The 25,358-nt window shown below is 46.6% G+C and overlaps 1 protein-coding gene across 1 annotated transcript in view; it reads left to right on the top strand.

The window, feature by feature from the left end:
* Ush2a (usherin) overlaps positions 1-25,358 on the top strand; it is a 665,632-nt gene that overhangs the window by 629,354 nt on the left and 10,920 nt on the right. Inside the window, exons 64-68 of the mRNA XM_055609194.1 lie at positions 13,568-13,774; positions 15,908-16,146; positions 17,382-17,587; positions 22,448-22,624; positions 24,450-24,533. Of these exons, the coding sequence (XP_055465169.1) occupies positions 13,568-13,774; positions 15,908-16,146; positions 17,382-17,587; positions 22,448-22,624; positions 24,450-24,533 (913 nt within the window). The remainder of the gene's footprint in view (positions 1-13,567; positions 13,775-15,907; positions 16,147-17,381; positions 17,588-22,447; positions 22,625-24,449; positions 24,534-25,358) is intronic.

The raw sequence follows: 25,358 nt of genomic DNA, 5'->3' as shown, positions 1-25,358 counted from the left end.
AACTTGGCCACTCACAGAAGGTAGAGAGTCATCGTGTTTGCCCCCTCACCCCCGCCCCCATCACTGAGAGCCTGATCGTACTTTTCTGTGCTGGCTTCTTGCCACTTCCTGCTTGCTTTCTGATGCCATGGCCATACCCGATCCTTTCCCAAGCATTTTCTACAGTGGCAGCAGCTTACTGAGCATGTTTCCTGTTTGGCTTTGGACTTGCATTTAATTAGGTATTAATCTCACTAACGTATTTCTGACCAGCAGAGAGGCTTTTGTTTGGTTAGTCTCTCCCATAAGATCTGAGCTCCCTCCACCTTGAGATTTTAAATGATTTATTGATAATGTTTGACTCAACCTGTCCATGGTTCTGATTCAGCAGAGCCTATGTACGTGGAGGAGACTTTGCCCCCCTCAAAAGAAATTCCCAGAGATAGGCAACTCGGGGCTATGGGTAGGCCCAGACATATCCCGTTTGGCCTAGGTCACTTGATTTCCAGGGGAGTCTCTGGCCTTCCTCAGGACTGTTCTTAAACCATCATCCCTATCAGGCTTTCTGATGCTTTTGAGATAGTTACACACACATCTAAAGCAACAAGGAAGAAGCTCTCTCCTAAACACAGTAGAGGTGGACCTATATTCACCTGAGGAGAAACAACCTTCTATTGTTGGGTGTTTATGGAAATAAATCATTAAACGTCCTAGATGGCAAATGTCCCTGCCCTTGCAGCTTCTCACTAACCTCCTGGCTACTGTGGAACAAACAGTCATGAAAATGAGGCTCCTTGTGTTAGTGGTTTCCCTCCTTGCCACCATAAAATATCAAAGCAGCTTAAGGAGAAGGATATGATTGACTGTGGTTCCCGGGGATAAAGGTCATCATGGCAGGGAGAGCATGGCATCAAGGGCAGGGTGACAAGTATCATAGCATCCACAGACAAAACAAGCAGAGGTGACTAATGTCATGATGTCCACAGACAAGAATATGTATGTGTGTAACTAGGGGCATTGTGTTCACAGACAAGAAGAGAGAGAGAGAGAGAGAGAGAGAGAGAGAGCGCATGTGTGACTAGTGGCATTGTGTCCACAGACAAGGAGAGAGAGAAAGAACATGTGTGACTGGTGTCATTGCATCCACAGACAGAAGAGGAAAATGGTGAATGCTGATACTCATCTCACTTTCTCCTTCTAACTCAGTCTAACCCAGGGCACCCAAACCATGGCACGGTGCAGTTGCAGTGGATCTTCCCAACTCAGCTAACACTCGAGATAATCCCTCGAAGGCATGCTCAGAGGTTCGTGTCTGTGTTGGTACTCAGTCCCTTCAAGGTAACAATCAGGGTTAACCACCAGGCTCTTCAACTCACCCAAGGCTTCTCTACTGGGCTCATACTACACACCCAGTTACCAAGGTTGATGAGAAGGCTGGAAACCATGGCCTCCTCCACAGTGTGAGTAGTAAGGGCTGGGACTGTATCTCATGACAGAGAGCTTAGCATTCACAACCTCCTGAGTACACCCCCTGGGTGTTCTGAAAGGAAATTAGTCATTCAGACCAAGGAGTCTGTGTACAACATATCTATAAACATCAGATCTGAATACACGTACTCAGGAGACCTGAGGTTACAGCAGAGCAGGCAGAGGTGGCCCTGCTTCCTCAGACACAGCTGTTCCCGCCCCAAGTTCCCATAGCCATACTTCCTCTGCTCCGGACCGATGGCCCTCAGCACCCAGAGCATAGTCCATATAGAACAGCTGCTTGACCAAAATCATTCCGCTGAGGACTGAGGAGAGTCTCTTACATCTCACAGGAGAGAGGGAAGGAAAGGAAAGGAGGCTGGGGGGGGGGGCAGTAGATGGAGGGCTGGAAATCATGCCTCATTGCTTCCCACATGTGGCAATGCCTTCCCTGTCAGAAGCCTTCCTGGGTTAGAGAAGGCCCAACAGGCTTGCCTTCGCCACTGTCTAATGACTTAAAAGCCACCTGAAAAAAAAAAAAATCTGATGATTGCAATGGACTGCATCAAGCCAGTGGTATAAGTTCAGCCAAATTCTAAATAAATTCCTTAGTCAAATGCAGTCATCAATCCACAGGTGGATTTTCGAGTAAATCCGATGCCCTCAACTGCAGCCTTCGAGAAGATCAGCTTCTCACTCATTGACTTATCTGTCTTTTGGTGTATGTGATCATCCAGATGCCCATATAAATCCAGGAAACAGCACAGTTCTTCCCTTGATGCTTATAGACACATCTGTAACAGGAACCAAAACAGGGTTCGGTCTCTAAGGGACCCACTGGCTCTGAGGGACCCACTGGCTCGCTCTGAGGCACCCACTCGCTCACTCTGAGGGTCCCACTGGCTCTGAGGGACCCACTGGCTCACACCAACATTTCTTTTGCTTATGCTTGGTGACTTGCTTGAGAAATTCTGATTGATAATAGGGCAAATTAGAGAATGTCATCTAAGGAACAAATGGCAATATAAGGACAATACTGTGTGTGCGAGTGTGTGCTGTGCACACACATGACTGTTCATCCAAGATGTACAAGCATGTGTCTGTATTCAGAAGCTTGAGCAGGACCACAGTGTCTTCCTATGTTGCTTTCCAACTAAGCCTCTCACTGAAGCTGAAACTAAATGACCGGTGGCTAGCGAGCTGTGGAGATCCACCTGTCTCTCCCCTTAATGCTGAGTTTTCGGGCACAGGCAGCTGTGTCTGGCCTTTAGCTTGAGTCCTGGAGATTTGAACTCAGATCCTTGTACTTGCCCAGAAAACACTCTTATCCACTGAGCCATCTCAAAAGAAAATATGTTTTTGAAAGCCAGGTTTTTTATCTATTCTTAACCCTTGAAGTTCTAGAGTGAAGAAAAATTCAGAAAGAGATGTGAGTTAAATTTAGAATGCTTTCGGGCTCTGTGATCCATAGCAAGCAGTCGGAAACAGGAAGTGAGGCGTGGTTTCTGTGCGGCCTTGCCACATCCTTCTCCGTCTCCCCATGTGAAGGATGTGATGATGCTCACTGCCAGTCTCTTGATGTTTGCTGTGTAAGGAAGAACTGCGTGAGGAACTTTGCACACAATAACTCCTTTGTCCTAGATTCCTTTCTGTTGCTCTCATACATCCCATGAGAGAGCAACTTGTTTTGGCTTATGGGTCACACTCCAGCATTGAAGGACGTCAAGGCAGGAACTCAAGCAGAAACGTGAGGCAAAAGCCCATGGCACTCAGCTGCTTACTGGGTGGCACTGGCTCAGGTTTCACCAGCCTTCCTAGAACCACTTGCCCATGGAATGGTGCGGCTCACAGTGGGCTGTGCCCTCCCACATCAGTTAACAACCAGGGCAACCAGGACATGTCCACGGACCAGTGTAATCGATGCACGCCTCAGTCAAGGCTTCCCTTCAGACGACTCCAGCTGTGTCAAGTTGGCAGTTAAAGCCAACCTGAGACCCTGAAGTAGCCCTAGAGGGCGGGTACTGCTACTTCCGGGGAACCTGCCTGAGTCAGCCCATTACCCAGTGGAAGCAGGGAGAGAAACAGCTCAGATCCCAACTCTGTAACTTTCTGGCCCCTCTTTTTAAGAATTGTCCTACTGGAGCACAGCTCCTTCACGCCAGCCCTGTGAGAAGCACAGGTGCAGTCGCAACCTGTTTGGAAAACTTACTGGTTCTGCTGGTTCTATACCTTTAGCAAGTGATTTCTCCTCAGTGAGCCTGTCCTTGTTGTTGTTGTTGTTTTCATCTGGTGTGCTGGTTAGTTTTTGTCAACTTGATGCAAGCAACAGTCATCTGGGAAAAGGGAATCTTAAGTGAGAAAATGTCCCCATCAGGCTGGCCTGGAGGGAAGTCTATGGGGCATTTTCTTGATTAATGAGTGAAGTGGAGGGCCCGGCTCACAGTAGGTGGCACTGTCCCTGGGCATGTATGTGGTCCTGTATAGAATAGGTGAGCAAACTATGGAGAACAAGCCAGTAAGCAGCATTTCTCCGTGATCTCTGCTTCGGTCCCTGCCTCCAGGTTCCTGCCTTGGCTTCCTTCAGTGATGGTCTATGGTATGGAAGGGTAAGCCAAATAAATCCTGTTTTGGTTGCTTTTCTATTGCTGTGACAAAACACCATGACAAGGCAACTTATAGAAAAAAAGCATTTAAATTGGGGGGTTAGAGTTCATGACCAACATGACAAGAAGTATGGGAGAAAGCAGGCATGGCACAGAAGTAGCTGAGAGCTTACATCTGATCTGAAAGCACAAGGCAGAGAGAGGCTGAAAATGGCAAGGGCTTTTGAAACCTCAAAGCCCACCTCCAGTGACACAAGGCCATACCTCCAAACTTTCCAATCAGTTTCACCAAGTGGGGACCACATAGGCAAATATATGAGCCTACGGAGGCCATTCTCATGCGAATTATCACAATTTCTTCCCAAGTTGTTTTTGGCCAGTAGTTTGTCATACAAAAGAAAAGCAAACTAGGAAATCTGGAAAACGGGTTAAAATACTGATTTCAATAAGGATATCGGATGGATTGAAGTTCACGGCCAGTACATTGACGTTCACACAAAAAGTCAAATATTAATATCAGATGTGCAGAAAGCATTCAACATCCAGAACCTTGTAAGGAGAAAAAAATGGGAGTTGAGTGGGGAGGGATCCTGAGCTCCTTTGAATGCAGAATCCAGCCTGCTTCCACGGGGAGTGTCTCCCTGATGTCCCACCTTGCCCTTATCTTCTTGGCGCCTGCATTACCCATCACTAAGCTAAGGTTTACGAGGGGTCTTTGCAAGGCTCTTCCTCTGAGATCTGTTTTTCTTGATTTTCACATGGTGGCCTCTGCCTACTGCTTCCAGGTGGAATATCGCTCCTAAATATCCTTCTGGACAGCCTGACTTCTCTCCTCTGTGCTGTATGAACCCATACATGTGTATTCGCCCATGTGCACATGTACCCTGTACCATCAGCTCCTCCCCAGCCTGAATCGTTACCTGTTTGTTTCTGTTCTCCGCACTTGGATGCCTGTGCCATTCTTGGTTACTATTCCATGCCAAGCTGGAAATCAGTGTCTGACACATAGATGCGGCTTAATCAGTATCTATTAAATCCATGGCTAACTAATTACCTTACCTAGTGTACTCGTTAGTATAACTGCCCACTTGACAGAGCCTAGAGTCACCTGAAAGGAGTCTCAGCTACTCCGTTATTCAGTTATTGTCATTATCGGGCTGGTCTGCCTGCGTGTTTGTTAGGGACTGCCCTGATATTAACCGAAGTAGGAGGGCCCCGCCCGCTATGTGAGGCACCATCCCTAAGCAGATGTCTAAGAAAGCTGGCTAAGCATCATGCTGTGTGACAGTCTGAGTGACCCAGCACTCAGCATTCCTCTATGACTTCTGCTTCAAGCCCCAGCCTGAGTTCCTGCCCCAGCACCCCTCGGTGACGGAAAGTGAGCTGAAAGGGCAAGCCGAGGAAGCCCTTTCCTCCCCAGCCTGCATTTGGTCTGGGTGTTTGATCACAGCAGCAGGAGTCCAACTGTAACACCAAGTGATGTCTACCCCTCCTACAGATCGCACTCTTGGCCTGTGTTAGCCATTGACTGTGGAGACTGAGTGCTTTCAGGGCTGCGCCAGTCAGGGCATAGTTGTCATTTTATTCCGAGTGATGAAATCTGTACTCACAATGCAGAGATGGAGCTTGCAACCAGCTCCCTTTTGATTTCAAAGCCTGGTCGTGGGTTGATGCCAACCACATTTAGGGTGGGCCTTCCCACCTCAGTGTGATCAAGGTAATCCCTCACAGGCGTGCTCAGAGGCCAGCCCAGCCTGGACAACCCCTCACCAAGGCAGCTTCCCTCATCATTCTAAAACCAACAGTCACAGTTTACCTTCCTAGAGTCTTGTAGGAAGGAGTCCAGAGTTGGGGCTTGTGTCACCGGGCTGGAAAGCCTGCCCTACGCTCAGCAAGCTGCATCAATTTCTGTGTCCTTCAGTCTCCTTGTGTGTGTGTGTGTGTGGGGGGTATTACCGCCAACTGTGTGGCAATGTTAGAATGATTACATACAAGAGGCATGACCAGCGTCTTGACATCGAAACCTTTTGCTCTCCTCTGCACAGCTCATGCCGGAGAACGACACGGTCAGGTACAACATCAGCAACAATGAAAACTTCACAGTGCTTTCAGGAAGTTGACAGTTGTGTGTTGGGTCTACTTCACTCTTGGGGAACAGGGGGCCCATGAGTCAGACACAGCTGAGAGCATGTAGAACAAGCTAGCTAAGGGGCAAAGGGAGTCTGCTGTGCATTCCCTCTGAGAGACGAATGGCATCAAGCTCCTGTTTCCACCAAAGCAGGACAGATGCAAGCAGCACAAAACTTAGCATACAGCGAACTCCCAACCTTCAGGATTAACATTAGCACGGATTTACACTCATTCAGCGTTTGCAGTCAGTGTATTTAAGACAGTTCTCCCACCTCGTAGTGTAGATCAGAGTCCTGGTCGCCTCCAGTGACCTAGCAGTCTGAAGGAGAGCACAGCAGCCTTGGCAGGGGCACAGTAGACAGCCACGTCTAACGCAAATGTCTCCTAACTTCCTTAGTGACTTCATAACTCTGACTTTCAAAAGTGCCGGTAGAAAGCGAGACAGCGTCCTGCCATCACCTTCTTCCCTTGGGTCCCAGAATTCAATTAAAATCAAGTTTCTTTTTTGCCTGATCCAAAGTGTTCTGGATGAAAGGCACCAGAACACAGGGATTCCGTACAAGAGGGTTTCTCACAGATCCAGCAGAGGCGCGGGCACAGCCCCTGTGATGATGAAAGAGAGTCAGACGGGTTGGTGACGAAGCAGGCAGCCTCACAGAGCCCTCCAATGAGCAGCCCTGAATGGCTGGAGCCCGCGCTCTGTTCACAGAATGAAATGATCCCGTCGCCAGAGAATTGCAGATTTACCGCTTTCTCCCTTCAGCCAGGGGCCTCTCCACCCGCAGTTCTGGTGGAGCCCATTCTAGCACGTTGCTATTCCAACATCTTCGAAATCCATGGCAAGGCACCCCATAAAAAGGCGTAGGCGTGAATGCCAGGGGAGCACACTCCAAGACCACAGAGGGACCGATAGGATTTCCTTGATTGTATCTTTTTATTTATGAGGCATAATTTATGAGTGCCAGGCAGCAAACTGCACTGACTGCTGACTGGAGAGTGCTAAAGCCATAAATCAGCCGCCATGTAAGAAATGCAGACTGTGATCGAACCTATTGAATTAGCTGTTGGCCCAAGCCAATACGGGTATCGAAAAGACCCTTTTAATATCTATTTGTCTCCCTCGTGGGAGTGTGATAACAATCACATTCCATGCCCCTGGGAAACAAATAATTTAATTGTTTGCCCGTTAACATGCAACCTCTTTACTCTACTGATTAATGACTGGCATGGCTGCTCATGTTCTTTTTTTTTTTTTTTTTCTTTCTAATTTCTGGTGTGAATTAACACTGAGTTTACATTCTCTGGTTTGCATAAAGAACGAGGTCTCGTTCCTTACTGCTACACGAAAAACACTTGTCCTCAGAGTTATTGAAATGCTGTTTAATCAAACGTTCCACGAGGGAGGCTTTTAATCAGGCATTCTACGAGGAAACGTGGTAGAATGTCACAGAAGTTGGTAGAGTGCATGGCGTGCAAGCATGAGGTCATGAGTTCCAGCCCCTAGAACCTAGTGTAAGTAAAGAAGTAAATAAATAAATAAATCAGCCAGTTTGGTAGCACATACTTGTAATCCTAGTGCTGTTGAGACAGGTAGGATCCCTGGGGCTCGCTGATCAGTCAAGCGCCAAGTGAGGGACCCTGTCTCAAAAAAATAAGGTGGAGAGTAATTGGCAAAGACGCCTGCTGTTACCCTGGGCATGTGCACACCTACATATTCATGTATGTGTCAGAGACTGAAGGCGGGGCTGGTGCCCAGACCCAGTCTAAAAAGACTCTATGAAGAGAAGTTGGAAATTGATTTGCCTAGATTTCTCTTCCTAGTTCTATAGTATTTTCAAAGAGTATTGGGCGTGTAAGATTCAGCCGGAAGTATGCTGAGAGCCCATATTCTGAGGTCCTCGGCACTGGAAATTCTGGCGCAAGGACCCAACACGCTGTGGAAGATGCTGCTCCGGGAGCCTTTCCTGACTCGCTCCTCTGAAGGACGATTTCTGCCTTCGGCGAGGATGTGCTCCGTTCACAGCTGTGTGGGTACGCCAGCTTACTGGCAGGTGTTCACACTTCAGTAATTAAAATTATTTAAGGCAAAATACAGTAATTAGTCTTTGAGGGAAATGAGTAAATTAAAGAACAGCTTCATATTTTTAATGGACAACAAGCAGAGAGATGATACCCATCTGTGGTTAAATACGTATTGCCCTGAAAACGGTGGTGTGTGTATCTAAGCAGCAAATCAAAGTGGCATTATTAATGTACGATCACTGTGAAGTAGATCCATGGTTGGGATTTCAGTTGTTTCATAGTTATTATAAAGCATTTGTATTCTTCTGCACCTTGCACTGTAACACTTCCCTCACCTTTTGCACAGTTCCCTACTGGGAAGTTCTGAACTGTAATGTGTGGTGGTGTTATGTTAACTACATGAACAAATGTTATCAAATGTAAACAATGAGTCTCTCAGTGGAAACTTCAACCATCATGAATTTACTGATTGAGAAAGAACCGGTATGTTTAGGGGCTTCCCTGGGTGTACACAGCTCCCTGCCCTTCATCATGGAATTCATAATGGGTAACTTGCTTTCTGTTAAGACACTTGGTTTTCTGGGTTTTTGTTTTGTTTTGTTTTGTTTTTATTTTTTATTAATATAATTTATTACAATTTATTTAATTTGTGTTTCGGCTGTGTCCCCCTCCCTTCTCTCCTCCCAATCTTACCCTCCCTCCCTCTTCTCCTGCTATGACCCTCCCCTAGCCTACTGATAGGAGAGGTCCTCCTCCCTTTCTATCTGATCCTAGCCTATCAGGTCTCAGCAGCACTGGTTGCATTGTCTTCCTTTGTGGCCTGGCAGAGCTGCAACCCCCAGGGGGAGATGGTCAGAGAGCCAGCCACTGTTCTCCTTATTAGAGAACCCACTTGGAGAATGAGTCTATTGGCTACATCTGAGCTGGGGTTTTAGCTCCTCCTTATGCATTGTCCTTGGTTGGGGTATCAGTCTCTGCAGAGCTCAGTTTGGTTTTTTGTTTGTTAGTTTGTTTGTTTGTTTGTTTGTTTGTTTGGTTTTTTTGTTGTTGTTGTTGTTGTTTTCTCTATTGGTCTCCTTTTGGAGCTCCTGTCCCCTCAGATATTAGACATATAATATAAGATAAATGTACTAAAATCTATAGTCCTGAAGAAGCTAAACAACAAGGAAGACCCTAGGGAAGATGCTCAATCTTCATTCAGAAGGACATAGGCAATAGACGTTGGAAGCAGGAGAGGACAGGGAACAGGACAGGAGCCTACCACAGATGGCCTCTGAAAGACTGTACTGATTGAGGTATCAGAGCAGAGGCTGAGACTCACAGATAAACTTTGGGCAGAGTGCAGGTAATCTTATGAAAGAAGGGGGAGATAGAAAGATTGCCTGGTTTTTGTACTGTTCCAGGGAGCAGGAGAATGTAATTCTGACCTGCCTAGCATGCGTGAGATCCTACATTCATCTTTAGGACCAACAGCCAAATCAAACTAACATACTGTTTAGAATTTCCAGTCCATAATCTTTACATCATTTTTCATCTATGTTAGTCAGCTTCCTGCTGGTGCTGCTTATGTTTGAGGTAACTATAAGACAGGAAGTTGACCTGTAAGCCCTACCTACGGAAGGACCAGGTAACTTCCTGGAATGTTGGGAGTTGTAATTCCTGGAAAACAGCAATGCTACATGGGAAAATATGGTGGCCATTGGGCGTGTTGTTACAGGCCCCTGTAACATGTGTCTCGGGCCATTCAGCGGGGAATTGCAGGGACTGGTCCTGACCAAAGCCCATCCTGGTCAGTGTTTAATTAAAAGCTTGCTTCAGATTTGGCTCAAAATTATGGAACTGGTTTTTCTCCAGCAAACCTCAGGGTTAGCAGTCACATAGAGAGGGAATATTTACTTTGGCTACTTCAGAGGTTCCAGGTGGTGGCCACTGAGCTCTGTTGTTTCTGGGCCTGTAGAAAAACACAGTGTCATGGTGGGGACAGGACACAGTGGAACAGGCTGGTCACCTCATGGCAGCCAGGACTAAGAGAGGAAGAGACACGAGGTCAGGACAAACTATGCCCTTCAGTGACCACTTTCTTCTGACTAGGTCTTGCCTCGAAAACATGCCAATATCCCACTGAACTGCAGATTCCTAAGTAGGCTAAACCAGTCACTCCCCAAAGCTGCCTCCTGTGAAAACTGGTGCTTTGGGGCAACAATCCAAGCCATCAAGCCACCCGGTCAAATGTTACCAAATTTGATAACTGTTTCTAAAAAGAAATTGTAGGCATAATCTATGATATTTTAAGTATAAACCTGGAATTATACGTTAGTCCATGTCTTGCTTATCTGAGCAAAGATTAAAATGAGAGTGAAATTTTGATAATAAACTTTGTTTTTACAGGGAGTGGGCATGGAAGGGGGAAGGGGACAGCACAGAGACTGAGAAGGGTTACCATCACAGATTCCCTGTCTTTTCTTCTGGTTTGGTGCACACATAGGCGGCTCTCCTGCCTGAGCCCTGCCATCCTCAACGTCTGTCAAATTTCTCTTCACTGTAACCATTTTCATTTTCACTGTAGCTCATGCAAATAAGCTGATCCTACTTTGCATAAGCACATTGATTTATATGAATGCTATTTTGATCTCAAATTGATTGAATACTGAAAAGGAAGTCTAGGGAAGAAAGAGCAGTGTGTTATGAAGGTCTCTTGTCAAAGACAAGAGAGAATGCTAACTCCTACATACATTGCCTGCTAGGACAGGAATTCTATATTGTCTGTATTTTAGAAGATAATATTCCCAAATACACCAAAACCCATACACCAAGGCACACTAGTTTTCAAATATAATGTACTGAGGACCAGAAAGACATCCTGAGTTTGCTTCCCAGCACCCACACGGGGCAGCTCAGAACCACTCCAGCTCCCGGGATGTTGATGCCCTCTTCTGGCCTCCTCAGGAAGCTACAGTCATGAGCACAAAACTACACACTGACGAACAAACACTCAAAACTAAGAAGACTAAAATTATTAGATTACATCACATCCTGAAAATAAGACTCCACCTGGTCAAAGCCTGTAGCACAGGAAGGCATGAAGTGGAAGGGGGCTATTTAGAGGACGGCAGGAGCCCAGCAGGAAGACAGGAGGGCAGGGAAGTGCAGTGGGTAGAGAAGCCCAGATGAAAACAATAACATTTATGTATGAAAATGCCATGAGACACCCCACTTGTGTTCTCACTTTAATATTTCATATTAAAAAGAGAGAGAGAAGATAGTGCCCTCCGCCCCCATCTAGGCTCTGCCTGCCCTGTACTTGCTGTAATGGCCTTTCCCTGAGCCTCTCTCCCCAGCCTCCCACCTGCATGGCTGCTGTCTCTAGGAGCACTCAGCAGTTATTTGCTGGATTTGTCTGCTATCAAACCTCCCTCTACAGGCTTCCTTCTTGTGACCCTGATTAAGATCAGCATGCCAAAAAAAAAAAAAAAAAAAAAAAAAAAAAAAAAAAAAGATCAGTATGCCCTTAAATTGCCAAGAGCCTATTTCTTCCAGGGAATCCGATTCTGACCTTCGTACTCTGCCGTTACGTCTTTTCTGGAATATTGTCTTTCAAATCTTGTCACTCATCTGCTGGGAAAGTCCTCTCCATCCCATCCTGGAAGGGTGAAGTTAAAGTGGCTGGTCCCCCGCACGCTGAGCCAGACACCTTCCCTCCTGGGGCCCGACATCTGCTCTCTTCATCAATAGCCTAGCATTCTACCCCAGTGTCGTCTGACCTTGGCCTTTTCAGAGGGCACAGGGGCAGCTTGCATGGCACTCTGACCGGGACCCTAACTAGCAGTAGCTATCCTGGAGACAGTGTCCTGTTCCTCTCTCCCCAGCCCAGCACAGGGAACCTGCCCAGCTGAGACTATTCACTCAGCGGGTCTCCCACCCTCGCAAGTGAAGGCACCTGATCTAATCCAGACTTTCAGACCCTTGCAGTGTCCAAAGCCTGGTTTACAGGAAAGAGCAGTTTTAGCCCTGGCCCACAAACCCGTACATAGTACACATACACACAAAATCAAATATTTCAGGCTGCTTTGACACCGGGAGAAGAGTGTACAAACGTGGCCAGTTACATGCAAGTCCGGAGAGAGAGGTGGGAATCGGGGAGCACACTCTTTAAAGAGTTGGCTTCACTGGGAGGCAGGTTGGTTGTCTCCTTTGAGAAGAGAGCTGCTGGCAAGCCTGTCAGCCAGGAGCTGGAGGTTTACGTTTGACAGCAGCTCAACCACAGACATTTGCGTTCACAAAGGCACCTGCCCCCAAAAGAAGCGCAAACACTGATCGGACTCTACCTCCCTGTTAAGACTCTGTTGAGGTGTTTCTTCTCTGGAAGGTGTGCTCAAGAAGAAAACGAGATGAAAGCAGGTTGTGTTTTTTTTTTTTCCTACATAGCTTATTTTTAAACGTCCTGCATGACTTCCAGTTGTACATACAAACTCAAGCAAGCTTTCCATGCTTTTTAAAAGGCCATGACAATTTATTTTTTTAATAAACAGAGTAAAAGACAACTAATGAAAAAAATAAAACAAAAAAGAAAAACCTCCCAAAGTTAGCATTGCACCTGCCAGCGTAGTGAGGAACAGTGTTCATGAGAGACGGTCTTCTCCTGTTGCCATTTCCATCTATCATTCTGATTGATCACTGTGTGCTCCGCTGCCATCGGCTCTAATTTAACCCTATATGCTCGCACATCCATCCACTAGGTCTATTGTACCTGACATTCTACAAATTACTTACTCATGCAAATGGCGACCCAAGGCGACCTTTTAGGATATTCGTGTTTAATTATACAAATGGTTCTTGATAAATAAGATTACACCTCTCCCCATATGTTTATCCCTTCCTTGATGAAAGGAAATTTGATTTTCATGCAGATTTAATGGAGACAGTGTTTAAGAATTGCTGAGTTTTATGGAGTATAGAAATCCACGCAGTCTGAAGGAACTGATAAAAACAAAGCAAAACAAAAAGACCGAAACACCACTCCACTGCCCCGCTGAGGCAGAGAGGAGCATTTCAGTCAGCTACAATCTACCTGTGGAATTACTGGAACCCTGGGGAGCTCCCTTCTTGTTCTGTGACCCTTTGTCATGACAAACGTGCAAGATCTAAATTCATCCTACTATATTGTCTATTGCTGGTTTGGATGGTTTATTTATCCATTTTTACTTTTTACCAAGACATGCTCTTGCACTATAGCCCTGGCTGGTCTGGAACTCATTGTATAGACCAAACTGGCCTTGAACTCAAGAAATTGGTCTGCCTCACACTGATATCCTTCTCCAGGGTGAGGGCACCTGATATCTGACTGGTCTTGTTGATTCTTTTTTGAGGTATGGGCAGTAAATTCCGCAGGAAAAGCTCCAAGTAACTGGACACGGTGCAGAACTGGACCTGCGCCACCAGAAGGTCTCAGGGCACCCACATTCCATACCATATCCTCCACCCAAGCGGTGGTCAACATCAGTGCACCTGCGAGACCCAATGGGAACATCAGCCTCTACAGGATCTTCTCCAGCTCCAGCGGGACGTACACCCTGGTGAGCACACAGCTCTGAGAGCCAGCACACAGCGCGGCTCTTCCGAAAAGGTGCTCTGGTTCTTTGTCCCCTCCATCATTTCCTGTGAGTCTGCTCCAACCTACCCTCTGATAAGCAGAAGGTCCTTCTGAGAGACTGAGCCTGTAGGAAACAGAAAACACCTGAACCTGGATAAGTGCTGGGGATGTTACTGAAGATTCCAGAGATGTAAGAAACCAAAGATAGTACACATAGGCAAGTTAACTCAGAAAACTAGAGGCCAGGTGCTTGAAGGCTGGCAGCACGTATACACAAAGAGGTTGATGAAGTGAATGTTAATATAAAAAAGCAAAGTGAAGCAAAGACTGTTCTGGGAACTCCGACTTCAATACACACAGATCTCTAATGAAAGGAAAATCCAGACCCTGTCGGTAAATTCTAGAAAGCACTATCTTCTCAGAAGAGGCAGAGCCAGGGAGCACAGGTCTGTCTCCGCTGCTGCTCCTAACACACTGGAGGGAAGTCAGGAGATAGAGCTGAGTATGGGAGGGTCTCAGACGCATCTATAACCTGTTGCTGAGAGGAAGGCCACACTAGAAACAAAGAAAGAGATCACCGTTGCAAGGTGCACACTGCCAAGGCACAGGCAGCTTGGCAAGGTGATGGTTTTTGTAAAAAGGACGTGGCAAGACTCAAACCCAGCCACCAAGCACACCGAGACAGTGCAAGAGGTTCACCTGGTGTTTATTCTGATGTGGGTGGCGGCTTGGACTTTTTCCCTTGGCTGGGGTCTCACCTAACAGTCTTTTGAGATTGACTAGTTTTAAAGGAAATGAAGGGAAACTAGAAGGGGGATGTGTTGATTAAAACACTTAAATTCAGAGAATGAGGGATAGGAAATAAAAGTTTTTCTGGCTGGAGCCATTAAAACAGTTGCATAAGGTGTTACAAGGTGAGGGAGATAAAAAATATTTTAGTGTCTTGTCATAAACAAGAGTTTTTCAGTGTTTGACAGAAAAGACTAATACTTAATGTTCCTTATAGCTCCCCTGCTAGGCCAGTGCCCGCACTGTCTTTGTTTTCACTGACAGCTGCCCAGTCTCTAGTCTTTTGCCTCTGTGGTGTGGCTTTGGCCTCTCCCATGTGGCTCATGAGTATGTGGAGATTATAATACGCTGTTCACATAAGCTTATAAAGAAATTGTTCAGATCCCAGTATTACATTATGAATTATTTAGACTAATTTAGGGAATGATTTGGGCAAGTGTGAAGAAATCCTCTGAGGCCAACATGCCTGGTGTGGAAACACAATTTCCAAAGACCCACATACAGGCAAGGCTCCTAGTGAATGCTAAAGGAGTATTAGCATATTTTCTACAGGGTTTCGTATTCAATAAATATAGATGATGTAAATACAATCAGCCCTTGATTATCCATGCTTATAAAATTATAATATTAATAAACCCAAATAATTTCTATTTGGAGTGCACTGTATGCATTTTTAAAAAAATAGCAGGTAGCTCCTTAATTATGTTACTTATGTCGATGTGGAAGTTAATTTCCAGCTTCTAAGCACTCCTTTTCCCAATGAGGTCAAAAGTTTTCTTCAGACAAATCGGAAGTTAGTATTCCCTCAAAGACAAGCAGCTTTGCAAAACCAGCACTGAGGGAAGTGGGCTTGCAAATGTTAAATATTTGCACTCGCCTCTGATAGGGGTCCCAGGGCATTTTGGATGCATAAGTTCTGTGCAAGTTATTGTAGTAGAATGTGAATTTTAGTGGTAAAATGATAATTCAAACACAGATTATCATTTTTCTGTTTCATTTTATTGTAAAGGAACCCTTTTGAAAATCATTGACTCCAACCCATATTTTTGTGTATTTGGCCCCATTTTTCTAGTACATTCCTGAGGTTAGGTAAGGAAGGATGTCCTGTCTTGCCAGTCCTTCCTGTTATCTGCAACGTTTACTGAACTCTTCCATTGTAGACACCCCTCCGTCTAGAGTGACCATTCCAAGAGTTAACATACATCTGAGTTAACATACATACAGTCTCTCATTCCTTCTCCCAGAGTGTCTAGCATGAGGCTCCATTCATGGCAGGAGGCAGACCGTCTCTGACACGCAGCATCTCACGTGGCCCTCTTCCCTGCAGCTGTCTGAAGGCATGGCCACCCAGCAGACCCTTCACGACCTGAGGCCCTTCTCCACATACACCATTGGGGTTGAGGCCTGCACCTGTTTGGCCTGCTGCAGCAGAGGACCCACAGCCGAGCTGAGAACTCACCCGGCCCCACCTTCAGGGCTGTATCCGCCCCAGCTCCAGACCCTGGGCTCACGGGTGGCCTCCTTCCAGTGGACACCCCCTCTGCTCCCTAATGGTATCATTCACAGGTAGGTGTCAGTGGGACAGATGAATAAACCCAAAGAAGATGGGTTCAATGCATATGTGCCACCCTGGGTGCCCAAGGGGTTATAAAATAGTTGTATACGGGGGAGGGGAAAGCATTCATTTGAGCAGCTTTGTTACTTAAAAAGTGTTTAAGCCATGAACCAACTGAGAGAACAATGAACAACAAATGCATCTTGAAATAAGAGAGACAGTGCCTTGTATTTGCATTTACTCAAAGAAGATACTGCCCTGTGGTTCTCTGGACCAAATGCACTCTGCTGGCCTCAGCCCCTCAGCTAGAGCAAAAGAAATCTCTGTGGTTAGCTGGGAACCGCCCCGACCTAAGTTAAAATGTCAGGAGGGGATGCTGTCACAAAGAACAACCACAACAAAAAGTCTTCATTCAGAAAAATGTGAGGAAAGCGAATTTTCTTTATTCCAAGTAAAAGGCAATAATGAATGCCTGTCAAGAGATGTAATGTTTATTAATGAAAATTATTCCTCATGGGGCTGGAGAAATGGTTCACTTGGGAGAGTGCTTGCCACCCAAGCATGGGAACCATGTTCAATCCCTAGACCCACACAAGAAGCTAGCTGTGGTAGCACACACCTAAGACATCCCAGCCCTGACACGGCAGAGGAAGGCAGAGCCCTGAGGCTCCTGGGCAGCCAGCCCATCTGACTTGGCCAACTCCAGGCCAGTGGGAGATGCTGTCTCAAAAAATAAAGCAGAGATGTGGCTGGAGAGATGATTCAGCAGTCAAGAGCACTGGCTGCTCTCAGAAGACCCAGGTTCAATTCCCAGCACCCACATGGCAGTTCACCCATCTGCAGCTCCAGTTCCGGTGGTTCTTAACCGTCTTCTGGCCGCTGCTGGTCCTACATGGCCGTGGTGTACAGGCATGCATGCAGGCAAACACAGATACACATGAAACATAAAAAAGTGGACTGTCCCCATGGCTGTCCCCTGGTCTGCACACAGAAGAACTCACATCTGCATGTATGTGCACATACTCACACCCCCACACACTACCTTCTGGGTGATCCACAAGTGGGCATGAGGAAACTCCCCTCATTTTCTTCCCCTCAGTATCAGCTCAGGGTCTCTGAAAGCAGTTTCCCGAAAATGGGGGTTTTAAGGAGTTTACAAAATGTCTTCTTCCCCAAATCCAAGCAACTCTGAGACATGAACAGTTCCACTTGCTGTCTTCTTTCTCCACACCCCTGCATGTCCCAGCTACGAACTGCAGCTGCAGGCCTGCCCTCCGGATTCAGCCCCAGCCTGCCCTGCCAGCCACACGGAGACGAAGTACTGGGGCCCTGGGCACACAGCCAGCCTGGCGGGGCTGCGGCCCCATACTGCCTACAGGGTGCAAGTGGTGGCCCACAACGAGGCGAGCGGCACGGCTTCTGGGTGGACCTGCTTCAGCACCGAGAAGGAAAGTGAGTACATGGGTATGCTCGGCACCGGAGACGCTGGGGGCTCACTGGGGAAGCCAGAGTGTCAAGTACCACCACCATGAGACCACGACTGGACGAAGATTCCACGGCATTTAAGAGTGTCGAGGTCGAGGGCAAGTGGGTAGTTCAGGCCAGCCTGGAACTTACTATGTCGGCTAGGCTGGGCTCAAGCTTGCAGCAATTCTCCTGCCTCTGTCCCCCAAATGCTGGGATTACAGGTGAGTGCCACCATGCCGGGCTAAGTCCACCTCTCTGAGATGCTTTCCTTCCCTTCCTTTACCTACGCACTCCCCAGAAGCAGTGAGATATGGCTTGTCGGGAAGAGCGAAAGAGCATTCATTCAGTGCAGAAATGGACATACAATGAACTATTAACCAGTTAATTCAATTTTTATGAGATAGCTTCTGTTCCAATTACATATATACATTTATACATATTGTTTAAAAATGAAAATTAGGGTTGGGGGGATAGCTCGGTCAATAAAGCTTATCACAAAAAGCATGGGGACCGCAGAGAGGTCACCAGAACCCATGTGGGAAAGCCTGGACGTAGAAGGACACACTTTTCATCCCAGCACTGAGGAGATGGCAGATTTCCGAGGCTTGCTGGCAGCTGCCAAGCCTACCTGACGAGCTCCAGGCCAGTGAAAGCCTTTGTCTCAAAAGAACAAGGAAACAGAATCTGAGAGAGACTACTTAAGTTGACTCTGATTTCTCTGCGTGCACACACACACACACACACACACACACACACACACACGTACACACAAACAAATGTGCAATTCTTCACATATGAACACAGACAAGTAAGAACTAGAAAACAATATTAGGGCTAAAATAGTTATCAGAAGTAGAAATATAATCTGTGGGGCCCAATAAGAAATGAAAATACAGAGGTTCAAAAACTCACGCGGAATTCCAGTTACTCAAGAACACAGAGTCAGGCTAGACCTAAAGCTCCTGCACGGAAGAGGCCTGTGTACCCCTTGGTCACATATACGTGCAGCCAATTCTACCTGTAACCCCATCACTTAGAGGAATCAGCTGTCAGTAGTTGACTTGATAAACTCCGTTCTTCTCCTCATGCAGTTTTTATTATATCTGAAATCATAGTATAACTAAAAAATTTTTACACTTGCTTTTTTTTTATATTTGACACGATTTGATTTGTATTTATTTCTGTCATCTGAAAGCTTTGTTACTTTGTTACTTTGAAACCTTCAGCAATTTCAAGATCTGTGGAGTGCGCTCTAGAATCCCAGGGGACAGTCACATAAAATATGATGTGAGCTCAAGCTGCTAGGCCCCAAGGTGACTGACCCTGACCTGGAGCAAGGCCTAAGCAAACCCCACATCCAGTAAATGGGGTGCCCTGAAGGCACCACCAAGCTCAACTCCCCTCCCCCCAGCATTCCTATTCCTGGGTCACTTAAAGTCCTGCTCTCCTGTTTAAGCCCTGCAAGCCTCTCCATGCTCCCTAGCCTTGCTCTGCACACACCCACAGCCAGGCCCAACCTCCTCTGCTAACTCTCTGCTTTGCCTTGGGTGGGAGAAGTCATGTCAGCAGGTGATCTCCATCTCAGCCTGCACCTGCCTTCAGCCTGAGCTTGAGGACCAGGCCACTGGTCTCCTCAGGGTCCACTTGGCTGCAAAGCCTCTTCTGTCCCCGATGCTCAAGCAGACAAGCTCTACTCCCTCTCCTGGTATCACAAAGCTTTTCCAAAGAGCAGTCTACTCAAGCTCTGTTTGTCGTTTCCCTCCCCCACACCCTTCTCCTGGCCCACCACTGGACAGAAACCTCTTCCTCAGCATGTCCCTGGCCTTCATACCAAGGACTGCAGGACACATGTTTTGCCCCAGGTCACCGACATTGACTGCTCAGGAGGGTTCAGTGCAATTCTGGTTTTCCTGACAAGCATCCCCTGGTCCCTTCCTGACCCTTGGGATAGTCTTCTTAGCTTTTCTTATCTCAGTTGTAAACCTGGCTCTGAGCCTTTCTGCTTCATTCACTTTCCTCCTCTTTCTCAGGTCCTTCCTTGCCCTCTTCCCTTCTCACCAGGGTTCATCCACTTCAAGACCACAGTCCAAATAAAGGCTGATTGGCAGACTCCCCGAAATATCATTTCTCATTTTCTCTAGACAACATTTAGGTTCCTGATGCCCAGATATCAGGACATGCTATGACAGCTCTCAGTGTCTCCTGACTAATTTTATAGTCTCCTTTCTGGTATACATTTGAAGCATTGCTGTTGAATGTTCCTGTTCACTGTCAATGTTGGCCAGAAAGCCAAGGCACTCCCAGGTGAGGGCACGAAATTAGAACCAATGCTTTTTAGTCATGAAGCAACAAAGTGAACAAAGATACCTACTCTCCCCTGCTTCTTCCTTTCCATCCTGTCATTCTTTCACAATGGAGAAATAACTAAATACTAGACCAACACTAAGGAGAGGGATCCCTTCAATCAATACTGGATCCATTGATATGAAAACATAAGAAATTATTCCAAGTGGATCTCTAAAAGCTCATTAAGTACACTGGAAGAACATACGGACCAAGGAGTGCAAACCAGAAGATAATTTTAAAAAGCGTGGGTAGCTGTATAGGGCTGTGAGCATATTCATGCTCGCCAAAGGCTCGGGGAACATAGTCAGCCTCCTCTGCCTGGACTGCCCTTCAGTGAAGAGCAGAACACTGCAGATGATCACCAGGCAGTCCTGCTAAGGGGAAATGTGCTTGGCCACTCCCATGGCGTCTGTGCTCCCACCATTGAGGAGTCCAAGTTACATCCCGGCAGCACCCGATGGGAAGGGATGGAGGCAGATGATCGCTACATAACCTATCAGTCTGCTGCAGAGGGAACGTGAGATGTGACAGATAACGTGAAACGCTAAGAATTCTAACACTTATTGCCCCATAAGTATAATTAAGTTTATAAGGCTTAATTTCTAGTAATGGCTAACTTGACCATCAAGCAGGAAACTTCTGACTAACTAACAACCGGATTTAGCCAGTTTCATGATACCTATAGGAGGCACCCATAGTAATTTAGTAAATGTATTCTGATTACAGCAGGCAGCGTGCTTTGGGGTTAGGCAGGTCTGGCTTCAGATCCTTGTGACTTCCTATCTCGATTTATAGGCGAGGTGCTTGACCTCTCAGAGCAATCAATTTCTGTTTGGGTTTTTGTTGTTTTGTGTTTTAAGATTCATGTGTGTCTGTGTCTGTGGTTGTGGGTGGGGGGAGGAGAGAGGTGAGTGCAGTACCCAATGGCGACCAGAAGAGGTCATCAGATCTCCTTGGAGCTGGAGGTGCTGGAAATGTAATTCTAGTCCTCTGCCAGAGCAGCCAGTGTTCTAAAGCTGCACAGCCATCCCTCCAGCCCCAGGACTTCTCCGGAGTGTTTTGAAGGTTTAAGTAAGGTCAGATATGCCATGTACCAAGGCACGGTGGCACTTCTTGTTTCCTCAGTCCCCTCTGAGGAACACGAACTGAGTCTCCATTACTTTCATCTCCTGCTCTTTCTCTTAGCAAAGACTCCAAACCCTAAAAGACATAAAACACGTTTATTTCCTTACATTTTGCAAGTTCCATCTTTTTTTTTTCTACTGCTAAGAATACAGGGTGATTTATTGGATCAATATGGCAGAAGAGAGCCTCAGAAAAATATAACTTTGTATTGGCCTGTGATACGAGGCAGGCCAGGGCTGGAAACACAGCCATTGAGAAGGTTTGATGGCTCGTGGTCTTTGTGACAAGTTGCTGTTAGGGTTCTCTCTGAAAGTCTCCTACTGTGAAAGCTAAGTACACATGTATCATCGGGTCTAAACTATATGTTACAGAACGTAATTATCCCTTGTTATAATGTCTGACACGAATGATACAGCCAGTGTAGTCACATCCTTCCTGTATTAACAGACAACTGGGAATGTACATGGGTCCTAATGCTTTATAAATATCTTGGTTATTTTAGAGAAAATGAGGTCTCTTGAAGTAGATCGTTTTCCCTCCTGCAAGGTGATATGTTAATTACTCCATTTGTCCCCTCAACAGCATATTTACACTGAAGATGATCTACAGCCAACGCTTTCTGGTTTGTTTTAGCAAGGAGCATAAAAACGAGAAGAGAACCTGCCTGTAAAACTTGCACAAAGTTGCTTCTAGATCTGATATAACCTAGTTGAACCTGATTATATACTAATGTAATGTACTCTGCTATTGATGGATTAGGCAGGGCAATGAATTATGAAACCTGGATCACTGTTTTCAAGGCCTTTTAACTATCTTAGCGAACAAACTAATGCTTTAAGAAAAAGCTTTATAAAGAAATGGGTGCCAAAAGGACCTAAGTTCTTTTGCTATACACACACACACACACACACACACACACACACACACACACACACCATCTAGTCCTTGGGGCTTCATAGCAGTAAATATTGATTTGATATGAAAAATAGCTATGTACTGTATTTAATAGTGTTAAGGACACTTTATCCATTAGAAGAGGGAAAATGCAGCAAAGTATGAGCCCCAGGTTATGTTGCTAAGCAAACCCATTGTGCATTAATAGTTTTATTTATAAAACAGCACTCTCCATTGATTTTGGGCAGTGCAAAGCCGCTGAGCCCGCACTTCACGTGTATTCCCGTTGGCTGTCTTCTTGCCTCCCACCCCAGTTTGTTATTTTTGAATGGGTTTCTAACAACTCCCAGGGTTGTTTCTGTTTGGTCGGGTGGCTGGCTGATTTCACATACAGCGGTTTACACACTTCTAAAAGCACCCTGTGCTGTGCATACGTCCCAGACGGTCCCGTTTCTAGGAGCTGTGCTTTCCTCCTCACAGTGCCTCAGTACCAAGCCCTGTTTTCAGTGGACAGCAACACATCCACAGTGTGTGTCGACTGGAGCCGCTCTTTCCTCCTGAATGGCCAGCTGAAGGAATACGTGGTCACCGACGGAGGACAGCAGCTGTACAGTGGCCTGGACAGCACCCTCTGCCTACCAAGGACGGCAGACAAAAGTTAGTAACTGTGTAAGGCGCTCTGGTCCCTAGCTTTATGTAATGTCAAACCGGAGGGGTGTCCTGAGGAGGCTTGCCGTCAACATTCCTTGGCTTGTGTGGGTACCGTTTGTAGAAATCTTGGAGCTCAGATTAGATGTGTGTGCTCTTCCTGTTTGTTGCTATGTATACAGCTAGGGACAGTGCTTCTGGAGGTGAGCAGAAAGGCTGCAGGAAGGAAGGAGACCAAGGGCAGCTTCAGTTCACAAGACAGATAGCAATAGGCCTAACCAGAGGGCACACTGAAAACCTCAGGGGTCTCCTCGCTGGGTCCCACCTGCAACGGGGCCATGACCACTGTGCTGGTGACTTTCCACCACCGACTTAGCAAGAACTGAGTCACCTGAGAAGAGAGACCCTCAATGCAAGACCCACCTCTGTCAGATGGGCCTGTGGGCATGTCGGGGAGGCGTTTTCTTGGTTGCTTGATTTTCTCATCCTAGGCAGGCCGCCTGGGCTGTACCTGAAAGCTTGCCCAGCAAGCCAGAGGGAACAAGCCTGCAAACATCCGCCAAAGCTTCTACCTCAGTTCTTGCCCCGCCTTTCCTCGATATGGGCTGTAACTTACAAGTGTGAGCAGATAAGCCCAGGTACAGAACCCTTTGAAAAGTACTTTGTATTTTATAGCAAATCAACCCAGCAGTGTTCAGGTCCTCGAAAGGCCTGCTTGTTTAAGCTGAAGGATGACTCCCATATTGCATATAAAAACCAAGTTCCAGCCTGAATGAACCACACGCGCTGTCACAGCTCCTGGTCACCCGGGCAGCGTGCAATAGAGGGAAGATGGCCTGACAGTTGGCGGATCTGGGTTCTACCTGAGTGGGCCTCAGACCATCTGTGTGACCTTGTAAGAGGCACAGGGTCCTGGCAATTGAAACAGGAATTTGGATCATGTGACTCCTGCCTTCCCTTCTGAGCTCTCCAGTCAAGGAAGGAACTCCTGAAGGTCTTAAAGGAAAAGCTGAAGGCAGATGCAGAGCAAGGCCCGCTCTGGGGTAGCCTGACTCCATTCGCTTTGCTGCTGCAGGTAGAAGCCTGATACTCCTGCCCACCCTTATGGATATGCTGCCATTACACAACAGCTCTTTTGACTTTTTAGTCGATTGACCTTTTAATTAGAAGTCTGAATATTAGATGTCAGCCAGCTTTTCGTGGCTATCACAAATGCCTAAGACAATCAACCATGTAAAGAGAAAAGCTTTATTCTGGTCCAGAAATGGTGCTCATCTGTGGTCTGCTGGCACAGCTCTGGGCCTCTTCAGGGCCACTCCCTCCCAGCAGCGTTGCTTCCGGAAGCAAACACTACTGTGCTGTGGCAAGCCTTCGCAGAACCGTTAGCACCTAAATTTTTGTGCCATGGTAAAAAAAAAAAAAAAAAAAAAAAAAAAAAAGGGAGTTAAGGGGAGAGAGGGTTTATGTTAGCTCAAGATTCCAGGTTACAGTCCATCCCTGAGAGAAGTCAGGGCAGCAGAGACCTGAAATAGCTGCTCCCATTTCAGCCACAGTCAAGAGCAGAGAGAAGGAATGTGTGCATGGGTGCCACTCAGCAGGCTGCCCTCCTCTCCTCTCGTGAGGTCCAGGAGCCCCAAACCAGGAAGTGGAAATGGCTGGGTCTTCTCGCGTCTTTAACCCAGTCCTGACAATCCCTCAGAATTAGAACTGGCCACCTTGTGTAACGTTAACTCTCAGTTCGCCCTGGAGTGTTGACTTCATTGCTCTTTCAAGATGCTGCTGCCGTGAGCTGGTGTTAAACAGCTGAGATTTACCAGTTCTTTCTTTTGTCTAGCTTTCTTCTTCCAGGTCACCTGCACAACAGACATTGGGAGTGTGAAGACCCCATTGGTCCAGTATGACGCCTCTACTGGATTTGGTAACATTTCTCTTGTCTTGCATTTAGTGTAGCAGCTACTCACTTTCCTGAAAAGAGAGGCACTGTGCTAACACATTAGTGACAGACTTGATGGAAGAAACTGTGGTGTGTCATGAAGGAAAAAAGGAAGGGAGTAAGGTAAGAAGGAAGGAAGGAATAGAGGAAGGGAGGAAGGAAACTACAGGTCCTGATGAAACTTATATTAGACAAGGACTGAGGGTTACTTTCAAAAGTCAGTGTGGCAGACATCAGAGAGACCTGATTAAACTTCTCTTCTGAACAAATATTTTATTTAAATAATTTTATGAATAAATCATTTCATATGCAGAAAGGTAGCAGAGAGAGAGAATCCAGGGATGATGAGAAGATGGGAGACAGTAGGTGACCAGTTTAATTCCTGAGGGGCCAAATGACATTCTGGAGTCAGAGTGTAAAAATGTTGAAGTGGGGACATTTCTGTCTGTATCCTTCACAGATTATGATGCTAGGGAGATGGCTCAGTGAGAAAAGTACTCGCCACACATTCCTAAGGACCCAAGTCTGAATCCCCAGAACCGCTTAGAGCAGGCATGGTAGGCACAGTCTGTAATTCGTGTTTCTACGGCAAAATGAGAAGTGGGGGCAAGAGACTCCCAGAGCCTCACAGGCCAGCTAGCCCAGCACACCAGCAGCAAACAGCAAGAAACACTGTCTCAAGTAAGGTTGAAGGCAAGATCTGACACTCACGGTTGTCCTGACCTGTGCAAGTTTTCCCCAGCCTGCATGGGCATGTATGTGTACACACACACACACACACACACACACACACACACACACACACACACA

Source organism: Psammomys obesus, unplaced genomic scaffold (genome assembly GCF_907164565.1).
Source record: "Psammomys obesus unplaced genomic scaffold, mPsaObe1.curated_primary_1811, whole genome shotgun sequence".
NCBI classification, from domain to species: domain Eukaryota; kingdom Metazoa; phylum Chordata; class Mammalia; order Rodentia; family Muridae; genus Psammomys; species Psammomys obesus.
This window is presented reverse-complemented; position numbering and strand designations above follow the sequence as displayed.